Source organism: Prionailurus viverrinus, chromosome E1, assembly GCF_022837055.1.
Source record: "Prionailurus viverrinus isolate Anna chromosome E1, UM_Priviv_1.0, whole genome shotgun sequence".
Classification (NCBI taxonomy): domain Eukaryota; kingdom Metazoa; phylum Chordata; class Mammalia; order Carnivora; family Felidae; genus Prionailurus; species Prionailurus viverrinus.
The window spans coordinates 12,358,214-12,378,889 of record NC_062574.1 but is presented as its reverse complement, the minus strand read 5'-3'; the positions used below and the strand labels follow the sequence as shown (position 1 = coordinate 12,378,889).

Genomic DNA, 20,676 nt, shown 5'->3' with positions numbered 1-20,676 from the left:
TCTCGAGATCATGACCCAAAGTGAAGTCGGATGCTGAACCGAATGAGCCACCCAGGCGCCCCTGGGCTGAGGTTTTTTACACGGACCTAGTTTTGAGCTAAATGAGCTAGTGTACATTTTGGGGCAGTTGAAAGGGTTAACGGAGGGTCTCTCAGGTCATACAGGGTATGCTGTGATCTCCTTTCCCCACACGGGTCACTTTGCTCGACCGCTTTCTTGGTAAGAAGGCCCGTCGTGCCATGCGCTGGCTCCTAATTCTCTTCTCTCGATTTCAGGCAAAGTCGTGTGTGTGTCACGTCTGTGGTGTCCACCTGAACAGGCTCCACTCCTGCCTGCACTGTGTCTTCTTTGGCTGTTTCACAAAGAAACATATTCACGAGCATGCGAAGTCCAAGCGGCACAACCTGGGTAAGGCGCCTTCTGATGAGTGTCCCTGGTGTGGGGGCGGCCACTACCCGGCCTGCTGTTCCCTGAGTCGTGGCTCCCAGCTCATCCGGGGCCCTGTCTGAAGTCCTCGTGCAACTCCAGGGGCGAGTTGCTGAACAGATGAACTCAACAGGCTTATGCACCCAGCTGGCCTTGGGGCTCTCGAGTGGATGTTGATATCTGTGCCATCAGCACGGAGCCCGACGTGGGGCTCGAACCCGCCAGCCGTGAGATGGTGACCTGAGCTGAGATCAGGAGTCAGACTCTTAACCGACTGAGCCAAACAGGAGCCCTGCAATGTTAGTTATTAACGCCAGCGTGGAGTTGAGTGCTTTTTGTTGCTTCCTATGGTGGATTTTCATGGTTCTCGATAATACAGAGTCACGAAAAGGCTGACGGCACCGTGGCATCAAGATCAATTGTTTCGTGTAGTTGATGGTTCAAGCTGTCGCACATTCTGGAAATTACACGAAGCGGAGTTTTGCTCTTGGCTTTCTCTTCTGACCGTGTTCGTTAAGTGTCTCTCTCCTTTAGTATGTGTGATGTTTTCTCTTGAGTGATGGGGAGGCTCTTCGGCTGGCCTTAAGAAAGTCACTTTCACGAGGTCCAGGCCAAAGAGCTGTTACTTCACGGCGGCTCGGCATTGCCAGTTAAAGGTATTTTTAGGCCTCTTTAGGTAGTAGAAATGGAATGTAAGGACTCAGTCCTCTCTGCTGGACTTACTTGTAACTAACAACTTAGAGTGAGCCTGAGTGAAAAGGGTGCTTGGAGCTAGGGGTTCAGGTTGTGACATTGAGCTCGTTGGCCTTTTTGGAAGGAGAGCTAATGGACCTAATAGTGCTGTCATGAGCTCCGTCCACAGAGGAACAAGGTAGTTTCTGATCTCTTCTTACATTGAGTAACCAGAGGCAAAAGACACGGGTCAGGACCGTGTGGATGTGATCAAACTCTGTAGTACTCACTTACTGTAGATCTTTGCTTTTACCGGTACAAATGGGGAGTAATGCTGCCGTATCTGTTCTCCGACCAGCCCCATTTAGGCGGCTCTGCTGTTATGCCCGGGCTGTGATTCCATGTGGTTAGAGGGTTATGGAGAATTGGAAGTATATTTGCACTTGAAAAAGCTATCTGAAGAATTACATTGTTACGCAGAATCGTCTACAAAAATCACTTCAGAATGCGTTCATTTTTAACCTGATTGATAACACTCGTTCTCTACTTCTGCTGGAATGAGTAAGTTTTAGAAGGCTTGCTTTCAGAAACAGAACCTTGAAATCGGAGAAAGATGCGTTTGAGTCCGTGAACGTACTGGAGATTGCACGTGTATGTGTTTGACCAAAAGCTAGAATCAGTTTCTGTGTCCAGGTGGGCAGGAGGGTGGCGGGCACAGGAGAGCGAGGCCGGAGCGGCAAAGTGCTGGAGGAGAAGGACGGGGATGGGCAGCCCCGGTCCTGCCTGGCGGTTTGGTCTCCGTTTGCCCCACTTAGGAGGTCGCACTGCTGCTCCCGCCCGTTATCTCCAGAGCAGCTTCTAGGCTGGCGATACTCTGGTTGTCCTTTCATACAGAGTATTTCGCAGGATGTTCCAGGGCAAAGTGATTGAGCAGTGGTATGGGGAGCGAGGGGCCTCGACTTCCTGGTGGTCCACTTCTTCTGCCTCCCAGGGGATATGTGGTAGCACGACGTTGGGACCTGAAGTTCTCATCAGGCAGCCAGGTTTTAGCTGGAGTGGCACGGAGGCCTAAGCTGAGTCTTGTCTGAATATGGTGGACGATGCACTCAAAAACAGAGTGTTGGTAGAGTAAGGCCATTGTCGAAGGTCTTGTGGAGGGACGGGCGAGTGTGGCATGGGACGAGGAGGGTCTGACAGCAGTCTGAGGTCCTGCCCTATCAAGTTGCCTTAATGCAGTGTGATAAATACTTCAGGGAAGAGATCTTCCCCTCTTTCGGGGTAGTCACTCAGCTTTGCTGGTATGCTTCCACCTGTACGGGTTGGTGTCCCAAACTGGGTGTTGGAATATTCCAGCCAGCTGTGGGGCGGGTACAGCAGAGTGAGGTGACAGACTTGGAGCTGCTTTGTGTTCGTACCTTCTAGTTTCATGCAGGTCTGGTTTTGTGCTGAGTCCAAGGGTACTTAGGTTTTGTCTGTATGAGCCACAGAGGTGTAAAAGTAATGCCTTTAGCTTTGTTCTGTGTGTGCGTGTGTCTTTCAAGAGTTAGAGCACGTGTTGGTGGGTGTGGGATATCAGTTCGCTTATGAATCGCCAGTGTTTTGCCTCCATTCTCGAGGTTACCCTGCGACCAAACAAAAAGGACCTTGCATGGTGCACGCACGGTGCTTCTGTGAGCTGATGGCTTTGGGAATTCGCAAGGAAGCCAGTGTACCCTCATCTTGACTATGAAATAATTTTCCAGGGCAGCTACCTTGATGGGAGGTGTTGCTTTGGGTTTTAAATTTTATGTTGAGGTGAAACTCACATGATGTACAATGAAGCATTTGAAAGCCTACAATCCAGCGGCTTTTCGTCACTCACCAGTTGTGCGACCACCACCCCTCTGCTCTCCAACCTCGTCGTCATCTCAGAAGAATACCCCACCTCCAGGAACTAATTCTTTCCTCCCTCCAACGCCTGGCACTCGCTAATCTGCTTTTTGTCTCTCTGGATTTGCCCATTCTGAATATTTCATAACAGGAATTATACGGTATATGACCCTTTGGGTCCAGCTTCTCTCTCTTAGCATGCTTCCAGGGCTGATCCACGCCGTAGCATGTGTCAGTAGTCCGTGCGTTGTATGTTTGAGTAACACTCCATTGTGCGGACCTTCCATATTTTGCTTATCTTTGTATCCATTGATGGATATTTGGGTTGTTTCCACCTTTGGGCCCTTATGATAAGGCTGTTATAAACATCCATGTGTAAGTTTCTGTGTGGACATACGTTTACCTTTTTTTAAGATGTATACCTAGAGCGGATTCGCTAGAGCGAGTTAGCGGTGTCATATGATATTTCCGTGTTGACTTTTTTGTGGAGCCACCAAACTTGCCCACAGTGGCTGCACCATTTTACGTTCCTGCCGGCAGTGCCTGAGTGTTGCTGTTTCTGCACATGCTCACCGACACTTCTTTTCTTTCTTTTTTTAATAACTCTGGCCACCATGATGGGTGTGAAGTGGTGTCTAATTGTGGCTTTGATTTGCATTTTCCTAATGACCAGTGATGGTAAATATTTTTTCATGTGCTTCTTGGTCCTTCGTATATCTTCTTTGGAGAACTGTCTATTCAAGTCACTTGTTCATGTTTTTAATTGGGTTGAGCTGTTTGTCTCTTTGTTGTACTTTCTGAGGGGTGTGTGTGTGTGTGTGTGTGTGTGTATTTTTTGGAAACACACACACACACACACACACACACACACACACACACACCTTGGAGATATATGTATATATCTTCTGGATAGTGAATCCTTAGCAGAGACGTGATTTGCAGATATTTTCTCCCATTCTGTGGGTTGTCTTTTCACTTTCTTAATCACATCCGTTGGTGTAGAAAGTCTAGTTTTGATGAAGTCCAACTTACCTATTTTTTTCTTTAGTTCCTTGTGTATTTGTTGTCAAACCTAAGAGTCCATTGCCAAATCTGAGGTCATGAAGACTTAGCCTCTATGTTTTCTTCTACTAGTTTTATACTTGTAGCATTTTATTGAGGTTGCTGATGCATTCGGAGTTCATTTTTGTAGATGATGTAAGGGTTGAGCTTCATTCTTTTGTTTTTGGATTTCTGGTCATCCTACCACCATTTGTTGAAAAGGTTGTTCTTCCCCCACGGAGTGGTCTTGGCACCCCAGCTGACCTCATTCATTTTACACAGTGAGTGAAGGGTGTGGAAAGGGTGTGGAAAGGTGCCTTGAAGAAGAGCTTGTCTAGGACGAGTTGAACACACGTTGAAATGTTTAAATGCCTTCCCCAGGCTGGTAGTTGGGCTGTTGGTTGCATGCTTGGCACTTGGTTTGTTTGTTTATGTTTATTTATTTATTTTGAGACTGAGAGAGCACGTGGGGGAGAGAGAGGGGGAGAGAATCCCAAGCAGACTCTATGCTGTCTGTGCACAGCCTGACATGGGGTCGATCTCACGAAGTATGAGATCATGACCTGAGCTGAAATCAAGAGGCGGAATCTCAACTGACTGAGCCACCCAGGCACCCCTGGCATATTTTGTATCGAATGTCTCTACATTCCTGAAAATTTCTGTACCACCTCATTGTAGTCTGTCTCTGGCTTTGGTATCTCCACACCAGGAACTTTTCCCATTCAAGGAATACGAAGTGCTGAGGAGGAACCGAGCTGTCCGCAGAGCTTTGATGGGGACTTTCAAAGGATTTGTAGGAATTTTGTCAGTTTGCGGGGAGGGGCGAGGGGTAGATTGTGATTCTTAAACTGAGCCTTCGTACACCTGCTACAGAGGACTTCAGAGATCCACCACAGTATTACCGATCTGTGTCATCGTAACTTAAGGCACGGAATGTGATCAGAGTTGTGATTTATGAAGACACTACCGTATACTAGGTGTACTGTGACGTTGTAAAATTACCACACAAACCTATGAGGTGTTAGTGCTGTTACTATCACCATTATACCAAAGGGGAAACTGAGGCTCAGAGAAGTGGAGTGGTCCATAAAGGTACATGGCAGAGCTAGGATTAATACCAGTTTCTGTAAATCTGTAAAGCCTCCATGCTGCATTGCCTCTCAAACATCTTGGTGAATCTCAGCCAAAAAAATTCTTCTTAACTGTTGAGTGGAGATAGTACCTTTCTTCCAGGTGCTTAAAGGACTTTATCTTACTTTCTAATGTAGTAACTAAGGGCCGGGTTCTATAGATGAGGTGGTTGAGAAAATGCGTGAGAGCAGCAGTCAGTCAGCTCTGTGGGTCAGGAAGTCAAGATTCTCTGGTTGGAGCGTATTTTACAGGTGTCCTTGAAGTGAGAGTAGGCCGGTAGCTGTTGTGTTCCTTTTTGTAATCCTGTAGGAATTCTAGATATAGTAAAACGGTTTTATGTGTCAGGTGGCCGAGAATCCTTAGGAGCTGATCGTACTCCATGAAAGTTTTCCCTTGTTTTAAATCCCACTCTTTCGGGGTGCCTGGATGGCTCAGTTGGTTGAGCGCCTGCCTGGCTTCAGCTCAGGTCATGATCTCACAGTTTGTGAGTTCAGGCCCCATGTTGGGCTCTGTGCTGACAGCTCAGAGCCTGGAGCCTGCTTCTCATTCTGTCTCCTTCTCTCTCTCTGCCCCTCCCCACAGGCACTCTGTCTCACTCTCTCAAATATAAATAAACATTACAAGATAAATAAATAAAATTCCCCTGTGTTTAAAAAAACCCCACTCTTTCAGAGAAAAGACAGAAGGTCCTGATACTTGAGAGTTAGGTTCTTTGTGAGATGTGGACGTTGACCCGTCTCTTGGGTTCCTCAGCCCTTCATAGGAACTTCCGGGGAAAATACACCTGCTTAGTATACACCCCACCTGCTTGGGATAGAGGCCTGAATGGGAGGGACCAATCATTTTGCACCAGGTGGGTTCTATGATTCGAGAGTAGGGAAATGGTATAAACAGTGAAATGTCTAAAACACTTAGGGGTTTCATTTGTGACCTTAAGCATTACCTGTGCATTTGTAATTAAATCTGATCTCTTCCCTCATTCTCTTTGCAGCCATAGATCTCATGTATGGAGGGATCTACTGCTTTTTGTGTCAGGACTACATATACGACAAAGACATGGAAATCATTGCCAAAGAGGAACAGCGGAAGGCTTGGAAAATGCAAGGTTTGGTTTGGCCTAGATTTGTGTGCCTGATTTGTCTCTTAGTCCTGCATCCCCTCGTGTGTCTGAAGGGCAGAACTTCCCAAGAGAAAGACCAACATCTAGGGAGAAAGTGAGTGTTAGAGAGCTAGGATCGCAGCTAGGTTTTTGCAGGTTGGGTTCTGATTTGCTCACTCCCTCCTGTAGGCGAGAGGCAGGTCAGGTGACTGGCCAGACAGGTGCGTGGGGAGGGAGCTGAACCTTCCAAGCTTCTCATCGAGGCTGGGTCTTTGTGGCAACCAGCCCGCCTCCAGGAACCCACCGAGAGTCACCTCATTAGAACAGAAGCTGCTCCTAATGCTCACGCTCTTATCACGTAGGAGGTTACAAGAGTTTGGGGAGCTCTGTGGCAGCAACCCGGGGCAGAGACCAGTATATGTTTTCTGCTCTCACAGTGGCTATGGTACCAGCGTGGGGTTCTCCGTTGCTGTCGCTTCCCTGGCCTCACACGGGCTCTCTTCAAGGGGTGCTGTCGGGGATGGACACAAACATTATGCAGCGGTTTTCTTTATTGTTCATTGATGTATTTTTTGGTTCCTTGATTTGTTTTTCTTTCTTTAGGCAGATGCTCACAGGTTTCAATGGTAGTAGGTGTAGTTTACCCCGTGTGGCTGGTGAGCATTTCTCAACTAGTGACAGTTCTCATCACTGCTCACAAGGAGAACATATCTGTTTTACAGTTTTTGGCCTTAATTGCTCCGCCTTTTTTTTTTTTTTGAGAGAGCGAGCATGAGTGTGAGTGGGGTAGGGGCAGAGAGAGAGAGAGAGAGAGAGCATCCTAAGCAGGCTCCCTCCTGTCAGCACAGAGCCCGATGTGGGGCTCGGTCTCACAAACCCGGAGATCATGACCTGATCTGAAGTCAAGAGTCAGACGCTTGACTGACGGAGACAACCAGGCGCCCCCAATTGCTCTGCTTTTAAAACAACCCCATTTTTTGAGAGCGGAACAATAGAAACAGGTGCTCTCAGTGATCAGGATTGTTTCTGAAGAACAGTCTCTTTACCAACTTCCTACTCTTTTCCCTCTCAGAAATTTAGTAACGTTGCCACTAAGTCCGAATATACCATTTCTTTGACAAGGACATTTAACGCACAGGAGCTAAGAAGTGCATGTCCCAGAATAAAATCGACCTCTTCTACGTAAAGTCATTCTACAATTCCATCCGTCAATGAGATATGATATCTTTTAAAGTTCATTAAATTTTGCAGAAATTTTAGGTTGCAAGGAACAAGTACCTTTGAGTGAATCGGTATTTGCATGAAGTGTGACACTTAGTGGCATCTACGCCATTGTCTTCGGCTGTTCGACATGTATTTTCAAACGGCGAGTGCATTTTCTCCCTGTCGACCCACTCGTTCACGGGAGAGCCTTCATCTAAGTGCCAAGTGCAGCACTGCCTCCCCCCACCCCCCGCCCCAGGGCTGATGCTACAGGCTCTCTATTCAAGGATTAAGGGCCTTGAAAAAACATCCATCTTGGCATTAGCGTGACTGTGGCATTAACTGGAGGTATTGCTTTCTTTCTCGTGGGAAACTGCTTATTCACACATTTTCTAAAAGAAACTCCTTTTAAGTGTTCTTTTTAGCCCATTGCAATATAATATGGTTCTAGAAAGACCTCGTGTTATGGGATGCCCCGCTTTGAAATACAACCCGATTAAGTATTCTATCACCATCACTTTTATTTATAAACACACTTGATGAAACTTGAGCTCATGGCGCCTGGAACTGTCTTCCATCCGCTTAGGCGTTGGGGAGAAGTTTTCAACTTGGGAACCAACCAAACGGGAGCTTGAACTGCTGAAACACAACCCGAAAAGGCGAAAGATCACCTCTAACTGCACCATAGGTAGGTGGGCGAGTGTTTGGAGCAGCCGGTCGTCTGTCCTCGCTGCCAGTGAGGCTTGCTTCTCTGGGTTTAACAATAGATGTAAACAGGTGGGCCTCATAGTACAGCTCTCTGTAAACCTGTGTATAACTCATTCCATCAATTGCCCTCCACCCCCAACTACTTCTGGAGCATCTGTCCTCTGTGGGGGGCTGCAGTAGGCCTAACGTGCCTAATGGTGATGGGCGGAAATGGTCCCTGCCCCGTGGCCCTGATGGTCTCTCCTGGGAAAAGATTCAAGTTTATTCTGACCAAGTGGAGGCTGTACATAATCTTCAGTGAGAGAGAAAAGGATGTGTGTGAGATGGTTCTGTGGGCTTTCTAAGACTTCAAGAATACATTTTAGAAACTTTTTAATAGGTTTTGTTTGTTAGGCTCCTTTCTGACCTTTCCCATCGTTCTGGAATATTTGTGAGCAGTTCTATCAAAATATAACGGCTGAAGTGAGGGGTAGGGTGATAGTCAACATTCTTCAGGACAGTTCCCATAAAAGTGGCATAAAAATTGGAAAATACTGCATTTCTTTTTGCCTCTTGAATGAATGCATGAAAGGCAACGAGCATGTACATGTAAAGGGAGGCACAGCAGTGCCATCGGGGTTCAGTGGGACTTATAGTTCAGTGCCCGTCAGCCCTGCTGTCCGTCTGCCTCCTGCCCAGGTCTGCGGGGGCTGATCAACCTTGGAAACACGTGCTTCATGAACTGCATCGTCCAGGCTCTCACCCACACGCCGCTCCTGCGGGACTTCTTCCTCTCCGACAGGCACCGGTGTGAAATGCAGAGCCCCAGCTCGTGTCTGGTGTGTGAGATGTCCTCGCTTTTTCAGGAGGTGAGCGCCGTTGACTCTGGCAATGTAACATTTCTGTCACCACTTGTATTCTCCCTTTAAAAAAAAAAAATAAGGCTGACGGGATAAAGGGAAGCAGATTTCTGAAACCTCACACAGCGAGTATTTAACATATGCACTTGCTATGGAACATCACCCTTTTCCAAAGGGAACTGTTAGGTGGGGACCGGAGGCATCACTTCGAGGCACACTGCTGGCTGGGAGGATGTGAAAGAGCCCTTGGAAAGGGGCATAGCCGGTGGAAGACATTGGTCTGTAAATACTGTGGCATCTCACGCTTCCCTCCTCTGGGGGACGGGTCTGCCGTCCCGATTCACAGCAGCGCACGTAGGCGCGCACACCGCTTCCCTCCTTTGTTCTCGAGGAGAGTGGACCTTCTGTTCCCTTGCCAGACCTGAGTGTGCTTCACCAGAACGTCTCTGTCGTCGGGTTCTGTCCTGTTGGGATCCTAGGCTGCTCCCAGGTCGTGCCTGTCCTTGTCTCCCTGACCATCGCTTAGAGCGTGACAGGGCTCAGGCCTGGGCTCAGGTATCCTTGAGCTGGATGCTGTGCACCTAGTGGCCAAAAAGCGTGCCTGGGCTGAAGTTGCTCGGCCGCCCCATTGGTTGTCGACAGGACCCGGATGTACTTCGGGGTCCGGCAGAGGAGCCTCGTCTGTTTCTGTCGGTACCTTTGCTGCAGCATTTCACTCCCACTCAGCAGCTGCCCCCCTGGTTTGCCTACCGGGCGCTCCTAATTCCTCATTTTGGCTTATCTGTAGAAAACGGAAGGGAGAGGACGGATTCAAAAAGTCCAGTGAGTCCAGAGAAAAATGCAGTTTGCAAAATAAACACAGTGGGGGAGTAAACTGGAACCATTTTTTGTCAGAGTAGCCGTAAGAAGTTCTAGGCGGTTGTTAATTATTTTTTTTATCGTGTGTGCTTTGTGTTCAGAGGATGATGTTTATTCCTGACAGGTTTTTTTTTTTTTTTTCCCCCATTTCCTTCTCTGTGTGTGTGTGTGTGTGTCTGAGCAGTTTTACTCTGGGCACCGGTCCCCCCACATCCCGTACAAGCTGCTGCACCTGGTGTGGACCCACGCCCGGCACCTGGCGGGGTACGAGCAGCAGGACGCCCACGAATTCCTCATCGCGGCGCTGGACGTCCTGCACCGGCACTGCAAAGGTGGGGGGCCTGCTCCAGCTCCCGGCGACCGGTGGGGTTTTCATCTCCCGTGAGAAACAGCCGTTAATACCTCAAAGAGGTTCTTCACAGTTTGTTTCTAAGGGCGGAGGAAACGTTCTGGGTGCCGTCTTCTGACCTTGCTGGGGTGGAAGAGCGTGGCAGCGGGCCTGTAAAAATGCTTCAGACGCCCTCAAAACCGGCTCCCTCCCGTCACGGGTCTCCAGAAGGACTGGTCATTGCTCTGACACAGCCAGACAGCTGAGAACACAAACCAGACCTTCACACTTGGCGGTTTCCCTGACCCTGAGTCACGTTCATTTTTGGGTCCAGCCAAGGGCTTTTTCAGATCTCTCTTAGGAGCTCCCTGGATCTTGGCTTCTGTCTCACAGCCCAGCCCCAGAGGGTCACAGCCTCCCCAGGGGTCTCAGATGTGTGTGGGGTTTGAGAGTTTGGGGAAGGGGACAGCGGACGGGAGATTAGGACCGAATAACACGCCGCCGAATAACAGCAGGCTGGTGTTCCTCTTTGCTGGGTGCAGAGTGAGGTCAGGAGTTTCTGTTCCTGACGCGTTCCCACGCGCTGCTGATGCGGCCCGTTCAGGTAGCACGCCCCGGTGTAGCTGGGGTGTGCCGGGGTAACCTGTGGCCTCCCGGCTGGTACAGCTGATGGTAAGGGATTCCTGACTGGCTCTTTTTCTCTTCCGTGGATTCTGTTAAAGAGCACAGTCCACTTTTTCCAGGTCTTGTTGAACGGCCGCCTACGGCTCCTTCCCAGCCTCTCTCCGGTCACTGAGCTGCCCTCACAAATGCCCTGTGTTGTCTCACATTACAACTTAGAGGCAAGCCAAACCTGAAATAAGGCGGCTTGTTCCGATCAGCTGTCGGCGGCTCTGGGTTCTGGCTTTCTTGTGTACTTAATTTGTTTTCTCCTGAAAGACACACACACGATCCTTTCAGTGCTTGCCTGGGAAGCCTAATAAACAGTGCTTCGTGGCTCGGGTAGGGTTTGGTTTCCCAGCACGAAGTACAGCGTACACACAGAAAAGAGCCACTGTGTAAGATCATTAAATTATTATTCCAAGCATTTGAGGATAATCAGGAAACTTCTGTAACCAGCATTAGTCTACCCTGAAAATCAACTGCTTGACCATGCACTGGTGTTAAAACAACGTTCGTGTGACGAAAACACAATACGGTGATTGTGATCCCGTGCTCTGACGTGATTCCATTTCACATGTCAAAAGAAACGTCCGGCTCTTCTCGTTAGAAGCACGGTCATCAGAATTCTCCTTCAGCCTTACTAGGTCACAGCACACAGGAAGGCCCGTTAGCCGGGCCTGCCATGCCCTTGACTGTGTTCTTTTGTGTGGTTATGACCATCCGGTGTCTTTTGGCTTATTTTCCTCTGTGTCTTCTTGCTGTCAAAAGACGTAATGCGCATCCTTTATTCCTGTGTAATAATTTAACCTTTTTGATATATAATATATATATAGATAGGCACAAATAGTCTATCCCCATGGTCTAGTTGAATGAAAGTTCCATGGTATGTATTTACAGTATTTCTTAATGTGTACCGTGCTCCATCACGTAAGCTTGGTACCCCTGTATGTGCACACACATCGAAGTAGAGAGGATGGGAATAGTACTTATCTCGGTCCAACCGATCGGAAGGAGGAAAGCAGAGCTGTTCTTGAGGTTCCGGAGAGCAGGAGCTGACGAGAAGAGCAGAGACTGGCAGGAGTGCTGCCCAGGGACTTCCTGAAGTCAGGGCCCCGGGCAGGACTAGCGCAGGGAAGGGGGGGGCTTCCCTGGGCTCGCCACAGGCACAGTCCACCGGGCCACGCCACCGCGAAACTCTTTGGTCATTCCATACGTGGAAACGGGAATCCGTGAGTCTCCCCAGCTGTTGGGCATTAGATACATTTTGGTGCCAAGGTAGAAGCCAAGCAGATCTTAGGGAGTGGAGACAAGGAAGAGAATTGAGAATAAGCCAGTCGGGTTGTTTCCTCTTTTCCCGCCAAGTCTCCCTCTTTGAAGTATCTTCCTGTGCCCTTTCGAAAGCGTCGGCACTTCTGGCTTCCTCACGCCTCTGTAGGCGAATGGCCTTGCCCCTTGGGTCGTGGCTCCTGGAAACGTGCGGACTCTGGGGGCACAGCTGCAGATCACGCAGCTGCGGTCTTTCCCCAGGTGATGACAACGGGAAGAAGGCCAACAACCCCAACCACTGCAACTGCATCATAGACCAGATCTTCACGGGCGGACTGCAGTCGGACGTCACCTGCCAAGTCTGCCAGTAAGTGCGAGGCGTCCCGCACTGCACCGAGAGTTCTTCTGGAACACGGAAAGCTGTCGGGGCCGTGCCGGCCAGACCGTGATGTGGGACCCCAGGGCCTGTCGGTGAGGCCGACTTTACTCTGGGTGCTGCTTGTTGAACATCGTGGCACATGTTTAGCCGCCGAAACTGCTGTGCTCTGCACGGTTTTTAAAAGTTTTACACTTAGAGGGGCGCCTGAGTGGTTCAGTTGGTTAAGCGTGACTCTTGGTTTCAGGTCAGGATCTCGTGGTTCATGAGTTGGAGCCCCATGTCGGCCTCCGCGCGGACAGCGTGGGGCTTGCTTGGGATTCTTTCTCCCCCCACACCCACCCCGCCCCTTCTGTGTGTGCGTGCACGCATGCGTACTCTCTCTCTCAAACTTAAAAAGTTTTATATTTAAAGCTAAAAGTTGGTGCCACCACAGCGCCTTTTTGGTGATGTGCGGATAAATACAATGTTTGGTGGGGCACGTGGGTGGCTCAGTCGGTTAAGCATCTGACTTCGGCTCATGTCCTGATCTCACAGTTCGTGAGTTCAGGTCCCGTGTCGGGCTCTCTGCTGTCAGCGCAGAGCCCGCTTCGGATCCTCCGCCCCCTCCCTTCCCCTTCCCTGCTCACACTCCTTCAAAAATACACAGACATGAAAAGAGAAAAAAAAGAACGTTTGGTCCTTATAGAGGAGCATCTGCAGCAGCAAGCAGATGTGAAGCAGATTCTGTTATTTTTTTAGATCGATAATTTTGATTTGATACTTTTTACTTTTGTGGAACGTACAATTCTCGAAATTTATAATTTTTTTTTTCAAGTTTTTATTTAAATTCTAGTTAGTTAACACGCATGGTAAAGTAGGCTTCAGATACAGAATTCAGTGATTCATCACTTAACACATAGCACCCCGTGCTCATCCCAACAGTTGCCTCCTTAGTTAATACCCATCCCCCATCTAGCCCACCCCCCATCCCCACCCACCTCCCTCCAATGCTCAGTTCTCTACAGTTAAGTCTCTTGTGGTTTCCTTCCCTTTCTCTTTTGTTTTCCCCCTTCCCCTACGCTCCTCTCTTTTGTTCCTCAGATTCTACGTAGGGGTGAAGTCATAGGGTGTTTGTCTTTCTCTGGCTGGCTTATTTCGCTTAGCGTCATACTCTCTAGCTGCATCCATGTCATTACAGATGCCAAGATTTCATTCTTTCTCATGGCTGCGTCATATGCCATCGTAGAAGGAGAGGTTCGGTGTAAGCAGCCAAGTCACCAGATGTGTTGAGATAAAATGGCTCCAGTAGAGAAGATGCGCATTAGCAGGTCGTCCAGAGCAGGGTCCCCAGGGACCAGCGGCCCTTTGTGCTGAGGCCACCTTTGTTCTTGTGTCCCTCCCTCCCCCATCTCTGCTCTCCGGTGTCCCTGACACCAGGAGCTGAGTAAGAGCCCTGCCTTCCGGGGGGGGGGGGGGGCTGGGGCGCACACGGCAGATCCTTGGCACACGTGCTCCAGAGTGGGTTGCTTTTCATTTTACGGTTTCCTTTTCCATTTTCTCCAGGGTAGCGTCCCTGATTCTTTACAGCTGGAGCCTCTGCTTGGCATGCAGAGCTTTTATTTCCAGGAGCTTCAAGAAGGCACTGGCTGGCGAGGTTGCAGGAACCCTCCCTTTCGACCTCAGCTCATGCTCCTGGGTTTTTTTTTGTTTGTTTGTTTGTTTGTTTTTCAGTTTTTTAAAAAACCCTAGTCATGATCCGTTAAAATTATTTCAGAACCTATGGGATTACCACTTGCACTTTGTATAGGATGGACTAGATACCAGAAGGGGAACAGTTTGCCTGTTACGAACCCCGTTTTCTGTGACACAGCTTGTGTCATCGTGGGCCATTGCTCTAAGCAGTGTTTAGACTCACAGTTTTTCCTTCTTTTTTAAAAGTTGTATTTATTTTTAAGAGAGCGCAAGCAGGAGAGGGGCAGAGAGAGGAGACAGAGGATCTGAAGTGGGCTCTGCACTGACAGCAGAAGTGGGGCCCGTGAGATCGTGACTTGAGCCAAAGTGGGACGCTCAACCAACTGAGCCACCCAGGTGCCCCTAGACTTACAGTTTTGAAGAACCTCCTCGTTGGCTCTCTGTTGCTGAATTCCTTCAGCAGGAGGTTGTCTCGGATTAATATCCTGTTTATTTTATTTTATTTTTTTAATGTTTATTTTTGAGAGCAAGAGAGAAAGAGTGCGAGCTGGGGAGGGGCAGTGAGAGAGGGAGACAGAGAATCCAAGCAGGCTCTGCGCTGACAGTAGAGAGCCTGATGCGGGGCTCGAACTCACAAACTATGAGATCGTGACCTGAGCCGGAGTTCAACACTTAACCAACTGAGCCACCCAGGGGCCCCAATACCCTGCTTAAATATTTGTAGTAACATTCCAGTCTGTGAGTTTCCTTTCTGTGTCCTTTAAAATAAACCTCTCCACTAGAGGGAACCGGCTTTGTTAAATAGAGCATTAAATGCCGCTGTCCGGCTGTGGGGCTGTGCCTGGTCGGTGTTCTCTCCACGTTAGGTGTGCTTGATGTCTCCATTCCACCTAGGCCCGCGGTTTCCAGCTCCCAGGCAAACATTCTGCGGTTCTCAGATGCTGCGGCCGCACATCCACCAATTCAGAGTCTCTGGACGTGGGGCCCAGAAGTTTCTATTTTTCACAAAAACCCCAAAATGATTGTGATGATCTCCTGGGTTTGGAAATGGCTGCTTTAGGAGCAACCTTTGCCTTAAGTGGTTTACGTGCTGTTCCTCTGTAGGGCCACCTTGGGGGCCCAGGACGTGGTGTGTGGGGGCACTCAGTGGGTTTTCTGACCTTCGATGCCCTTTGGATGAAAGGGCAGAGCTGTGAGAGGACGTCAAGGTGCCGTCCGCCAGGGGGTGCCCCTGAAGGTGCATGGCTGTCCCTTCTCACCTCTGCGTTTATCTCCTCTTGCTTCTAGTGGAGTCTCCACCACCATCGACCCCTTCTGGGACATCAGTTTAGACCTGCCTGGCTCTTCCACCCCGTTCTGGCCCCTGAGCCCAGGCAGCGAGGGCAGCGTGGTGAATGGGGAAAGCCACGTAGCGGGAACCACTACGCTCACGGACTGCTTGCGAAGGTAAGAAAGCCGCCCGCGCTTTTGTAGGAGAAGAGTGGTCTCTCCTTGCAGGCACTTGTCTCTCCTTGCCTTGAGGCTCTTTGGGGTAGTGGTTGGTCAGAGTAAAGTCCTGATAAATTCAGGGCTACCCCAGGGCCCCAGTAGTATTTTTATTCACATGTCCTGTGTAGACAACAAGGAAAGATGTGACAGCCTGCAGGTGGCTCCCGTGGTCTGTCACCTGTTTGCACGATGACTAGAGATTTCCATTCAGCCGGCTTTGCTTGTAGCCTGTGTGTGGCACGGCTGCTTACCCCCGCTCCCCGCCCCGCCCCGTGTCCGTTAACAGGGAGCCACAGAGCAGAAGTTGAAGTTGAAGTTCCCTCACCTTCTGGGACTAATGCTCTGCACCGGAGTCTGGCCCCCCGCTGTGGCACATGGCCCTTCCTGGAGGCGATTAGCCTATTGTGGTGGTGTGTGTGTCCCTTTACCACACCACCGATTTCGACAAGTGCTGAGGTTTAGGGCAGGGTTGCTGTGAAACGTGTTAAGGTAGCTGGTGTCACCTGCAATGTTGTGGAACGGAAGCCCTTCCCACGCTTTATTTTAATTGAGTTTGGTGTTCGACAACCTTTGTTGAATTAAAGGTTGCTGTAGATACGTTCTTGGGCGGAGGTGTTCCTTAAAAAGAGGGACAAGCTTCTTGGCATTTATCTTGCCCTGTACGTCAGCAGGCTCAAAGGCGCATGTGTAGAATTTTCAGTGCATCGGCTTTGTCACACTGATAGGTCCAGATGTAAATGGGGCATCAGACTTGTAATTTGGACAACAAGCGAATGCTCAAAGCAAAAAACCCCACCATTTTCCAAGGGAGTCTTTACAACTCCGTTGAACTTAGTTATGAATTTCAGTAAAACTGGAAGGTTGCCCACAGTGCAGAGGCAGGGAGGGAGCACTCGGCAAGCTGAGATGCACAGGGAGTGCCAGGTCGGGAGCAGGAGTGCCGCGGAGCCAGGTCCCTGCCCGAGTGGCCAAGAAGAGGCGGAGCACATCTGTCTCCAGTTTGTGTCACTTGCAAAGGATCCCTTTTCCAGTTCCGCTATGGGAGTAGATGACGAAGCCAGCGGAGGCGTTTGTAATTCCGTGGCTGCAGAGACCCTCCCTCCTGAGTCTTCAGCAAGTGCGGGCGCGGCTAGGAGGCGGTCACCCCTCTGTAGCTGGCCTGAGGGAGCGCTCACTGTGTGCCCTGAACCCTTTGTGGAGGAGGTGGACCCTCAGCGGGACCACGAAGGCCTTCCTGAGATGGGCCTGTCGCTTTTCTAGGTTTCCGTGTCCCCCTTTCTCTGGGCTCCGACTCTCTGTGTTGCTCTCAGTTCTGCTGCGTTTACGTGCTGTGTCTTCCCAGCGCCGAGGAGACGGCCTCATACCACCTCTGTGCGCCCCCGCGGCCCCTCCCGTGGCGATGGGCGTCTCGTAGACACGCGAGTGAGTGCGTGCCCGCGTATGCCAGGCCGGAGGGCTTGCGCGGCGGCAGACGGCAGAAATGGACTGTGGCGAGCTTAAGCGGGTAAAGGTACCAGGGAGTTCGCAGAATCCACAGGAAGGCTAAAGAAAAGCCTGCTCAGCAAGCGGGTGGTCTCCAGAAGAGGCTCTGCGACCAGCATCCGGAAGGTGCAGCCCGCTGCTGGGCCGGCTGCCCTCAGGTGCAGTTGAGATGCTGCTCCCTGACAGTACAAGTTCTTCCTGCACTTGCCTCTTTAGTATGATTTTTCCAGATACCGAGGCCTAATGACGGGCATCCGGCTGGTCAAGCCTAGGTCGTGTGCCCACCATGCAGGTGGGTGGGAAAAGCAATGACCTGGCTTTTGTGGTAAACCTCCATGAAGGGAAGACAGCCCTGCCTCCCCCCTAGGTTTGGAAATTCCCCAAACACGAGTGGAGGGTGAGCCGGATACGTAATTGACAAGATCTGTGACCTGGGCTCTGTCGTCCTTCCATTCTTTACTTACGGTGAATTTGAAGCCAAATCCTCTTCGTGTCTGGCACCGTGGGACTTGTTCAGTACCTTTTCTTGGCGCTGAAGCAGGTTTGGTTGACATATTTCGTGTCAGAAAGTTCACATAGTTTGGCAGAGATGACAGGGATTTGGGTGGGGGCAGGCATGTTTCAGCTTAGGGGCACTGCACATGGAAAGAAAAATGACAGATGATTAGGAACTTCCAGAAGAATTAAAAATGGGAAAACCTCAAAAGATGACTCTTGACTTACATGCACATTTTATTTTATTTTTTTTAATTTTTATTTTTTGAGAGAGAAGAGAGAGCATGTACAAGTGGGAGAGGGGCAGAGAGAGAGGGAGACACAGAATCTGAAGCAGGCTCCAGTCTCTGAGCTGTCAGCCCACACGGGGCTCGAACTCATGAGCTGTGAGATCATGACCTGAGCCGAAATCAGACACTTAACCGACTTAGCCGCCCAGGCACCCCCGTTGGTGCGCATTGCATAAGCGTCTCATCGTGAGAAGCAGTGTGCTTATTGGTCAGTAGCTTAATCAAGAATAGGTAGTCAAGTGAATATAATTGGCATAAAGTGTGTGAATCAGATTTGAGGAGAGATGGAATGTTTCACCCGCGGTCTGACTGACAAGCCACAGAACGCGGCGTTTCGGGGAGTTGGAGCCTCTGTTACCGAGCAGAGTGTCTGGCTTTCGTTCCTTCTCTGGCGAGGATGGTGCGGGTCGGGGGCTCCATTAAGGAAGTGTTCTTTGCAGCCAGGCCTGGTAGGTTTGTTGCCCTGGGCGCTTGCTTTCCGCCGTCGATCGCCTTTCTGAATGTTTGCAGACCAGCAGAGTCTAGGCCTAATTTTAGCTGTGGGTTGGCATCGGGCTTCCAGATCTAGAAGTCAGTGTTCTTCCTCAGCGCACAGTGCTCTCTGCTCAGTAGTGACGCATGGTCTGAGTACTCGAGCCTGGGCCTGCCATCGCCAGTGCGGGCTGCACCAGCTTGTGGAGACGCTAGGGAGGCGGGTGCGGCCCCTGGGGTGGCCCTGAGCAGTCTGGCTGGGATGGGGCCAAACTGTTTTGAGTTGGAAAATTGGATCGTGGGGTGGGGTTGTGGCGATTCAGGTATATCCAAAGTCTTCACTCTAAACACAGGTGCATTCTTCTCTCCTCCAGTCAGGTATCCAGTATTCAAACTACCCTGATTGTTCTTATAAAAAACTATTTTGTGCACTTTGTTCAAATCAGGATCCCAGACTAGGACCACACATCACATTTGGTTGGTTGCTTTCACGGGTCCCTTCCCAATCCGTAGGCTTCCGCTCCCCCTTTTGTTTTCTTGCTGTTTCTGTGCCGAGAAGCTCATTTTCCACAGAATTATGCACACTCTGGATTTTGTTGGTTGCCTTTGTGGGCTAGTTCTCGCAGGTTACCGTGAACACAGATGCCTTGTTCCGTCCTTCTTCTCCCCAGTGAGATCTAACTGCTCTCCTCAGATTTCCACTTCCTGGGCACTACATGGGGCAGGCAGGGCCAGCGTTGGTCATGAGGGGGCGTCGTCGTGCCCCTGGTGAGATCACAGAATTTCCAAAGCATAAAGAAAGATTTCCAGGCCCCGTGTGAAAACATGAATTTTATTTGTTTTTCAGCTTTAAACTTAAAAAATTTGTCATAAGTCCTATTGAAACATCCTGTTTCATGCGTTTTTCCCTCTAGTTACCACCGCCTGTGACAGAAATGCTTGCCGACTTACTTAGTGCAACCTTTCTATTCTATGTTGTGATCTGTCTTCACCACTAGAAAATGTTCGTTTCCCCATTGTTTAGATTTAACTTTTGAGAGACAGATTCACATGCATTTATCTGAAATAACTGGATACCCTTTACTCTTTACCATTTCCCCCAGTGGTGACATCTTGTAAAATCAGAGTTCAAGATCACAACCACGGTACTGACATTGGTGCCCAGCCCTGCATCGCGACTCACAGCCACTCCTCCTGCCCTCCCACCGCTGCTGTCTCTTAACCCCTGGCAGCGGGAATCTGTTCTCCATTTCTGTAAATTCAGGATTCCAAGAATGTTCTGTAAATGGAACCCTAGGACGTGTAATTTTAGGGCCCCATTTACCTCCCCAGTCGTAATTCTCTGGAGATTCTTCCGGTTGTGTGGATCCATAGTTTGTCCCTCTCTGTTCCTGACTAGCAGTATTCCATGGTGTCACGTAACCTTTCGTACACTAAGGAACATCTGGGTTGCTTCTTTCGTGGTTTTTCTTTGTTTTTTGTTTTGCTATTAAAGCAGATAAAGCTGCTCAAAACATCTGTGTACAGTTTTTGCGTGAGCGTCATCTCCTTTTTCTGAAATCCAAACACCCCTAACTGTACGCACGTTTTTAAGTAGGGAAATCAGCCGATCAAAAGCGGTCAAATGATTCTTTTCTGTCTTTTCCTTTTCTCACCTCTCCCACCTTTTTCTCCTAAAAATACAAATGTCTCATAGATTCACGAGACCAGAGCACTTAGGAAGCAGCGCCAAGATCAAGTGTAGCGGCTGCCATAGCTACCAGGAGTCCACTAAGCAGCTCACCATGAAGAAACTGCCCATCGTAGCCTGCTTTCATCTCAAAGTAAGTTTTCCAGTGGCAGACTCCGTATTTAATCCCCAGTACAACTGAGAGCCTCTTGGTCTGGTGCAGGAAGTATGTCTTGTAACTGCGGTGACTCGGGGAAGAACACTGGAGAAACCAGAGGGTGGTAAGTTGGAACTCTCTCCCCGTCTTCTGTTGCCCAGAGAGGCTTGTGGTAAACGAAAGTAATGACTTCATGATGAAAATAGGATGTGAGTTGCTCTACTGGGGGGGGGGGGGGGGGGGGGTTAAAATTTTACTTCTCCTCCCACCCGGATTCTTCCCCCCTCGACATCAGCTTTCTGTTGTCCTTTTACTTTTTAAAAGCAAACAAGACCCTTAGCATTATGATCCAGTCCAGGGGTGGGTCAGCTTTTTCTGTAAAGGGTCAGACAGTAAATATTTTAGGTTTCACAGCCACACAGAATCTTTGTTTTCTAATCTTTGTTTTATTTTATGGCCCTTTCAAAAACA

General features: G+C 49.5%; 1 protein-coding gene across 1 annotated transcript in view; it reads left to right on the top strand.

Annotated features, from left to right (window-relative positions):
- The window catches only part of USP22 (ubiquitin specific peptidase 22), a 45,136-nt gene that overhangs the window by 18,108 nt on the left and 6,352 nt on the right, over positions 1-20,676 (top strand). The window contains exons 2-9 of the mRNA XM_047832579.1: positions 276-408; positions 6,131-6,244; positions 8,028-8,129; positions 8,828-8,997; positions 10,031-10,178; positions 12,365-12,470; positions 15,441-15,599; positions 20,076-20,202. Coding sequence (XP_047688535.1) covers positions 276-408; positions 6,131-6,244; positions 8,028-8,129; positions 8,828-8,997; positions 10,031-10,178; positions 12,365-12,470; positions 15,441-15,599; positions 20,076-20,202 — 1,059 coding nt within the window. The remainder of the gene's footprint in view (positions 1-275; positions 409-6,130; positions 6,245-8,027; positions 8,130-8,827; positions 8,998-10,030; positions 10,179-12,364; positions 12,471-15,440; positions 15,600-20,075; positions 20,203-20,676) is intronic.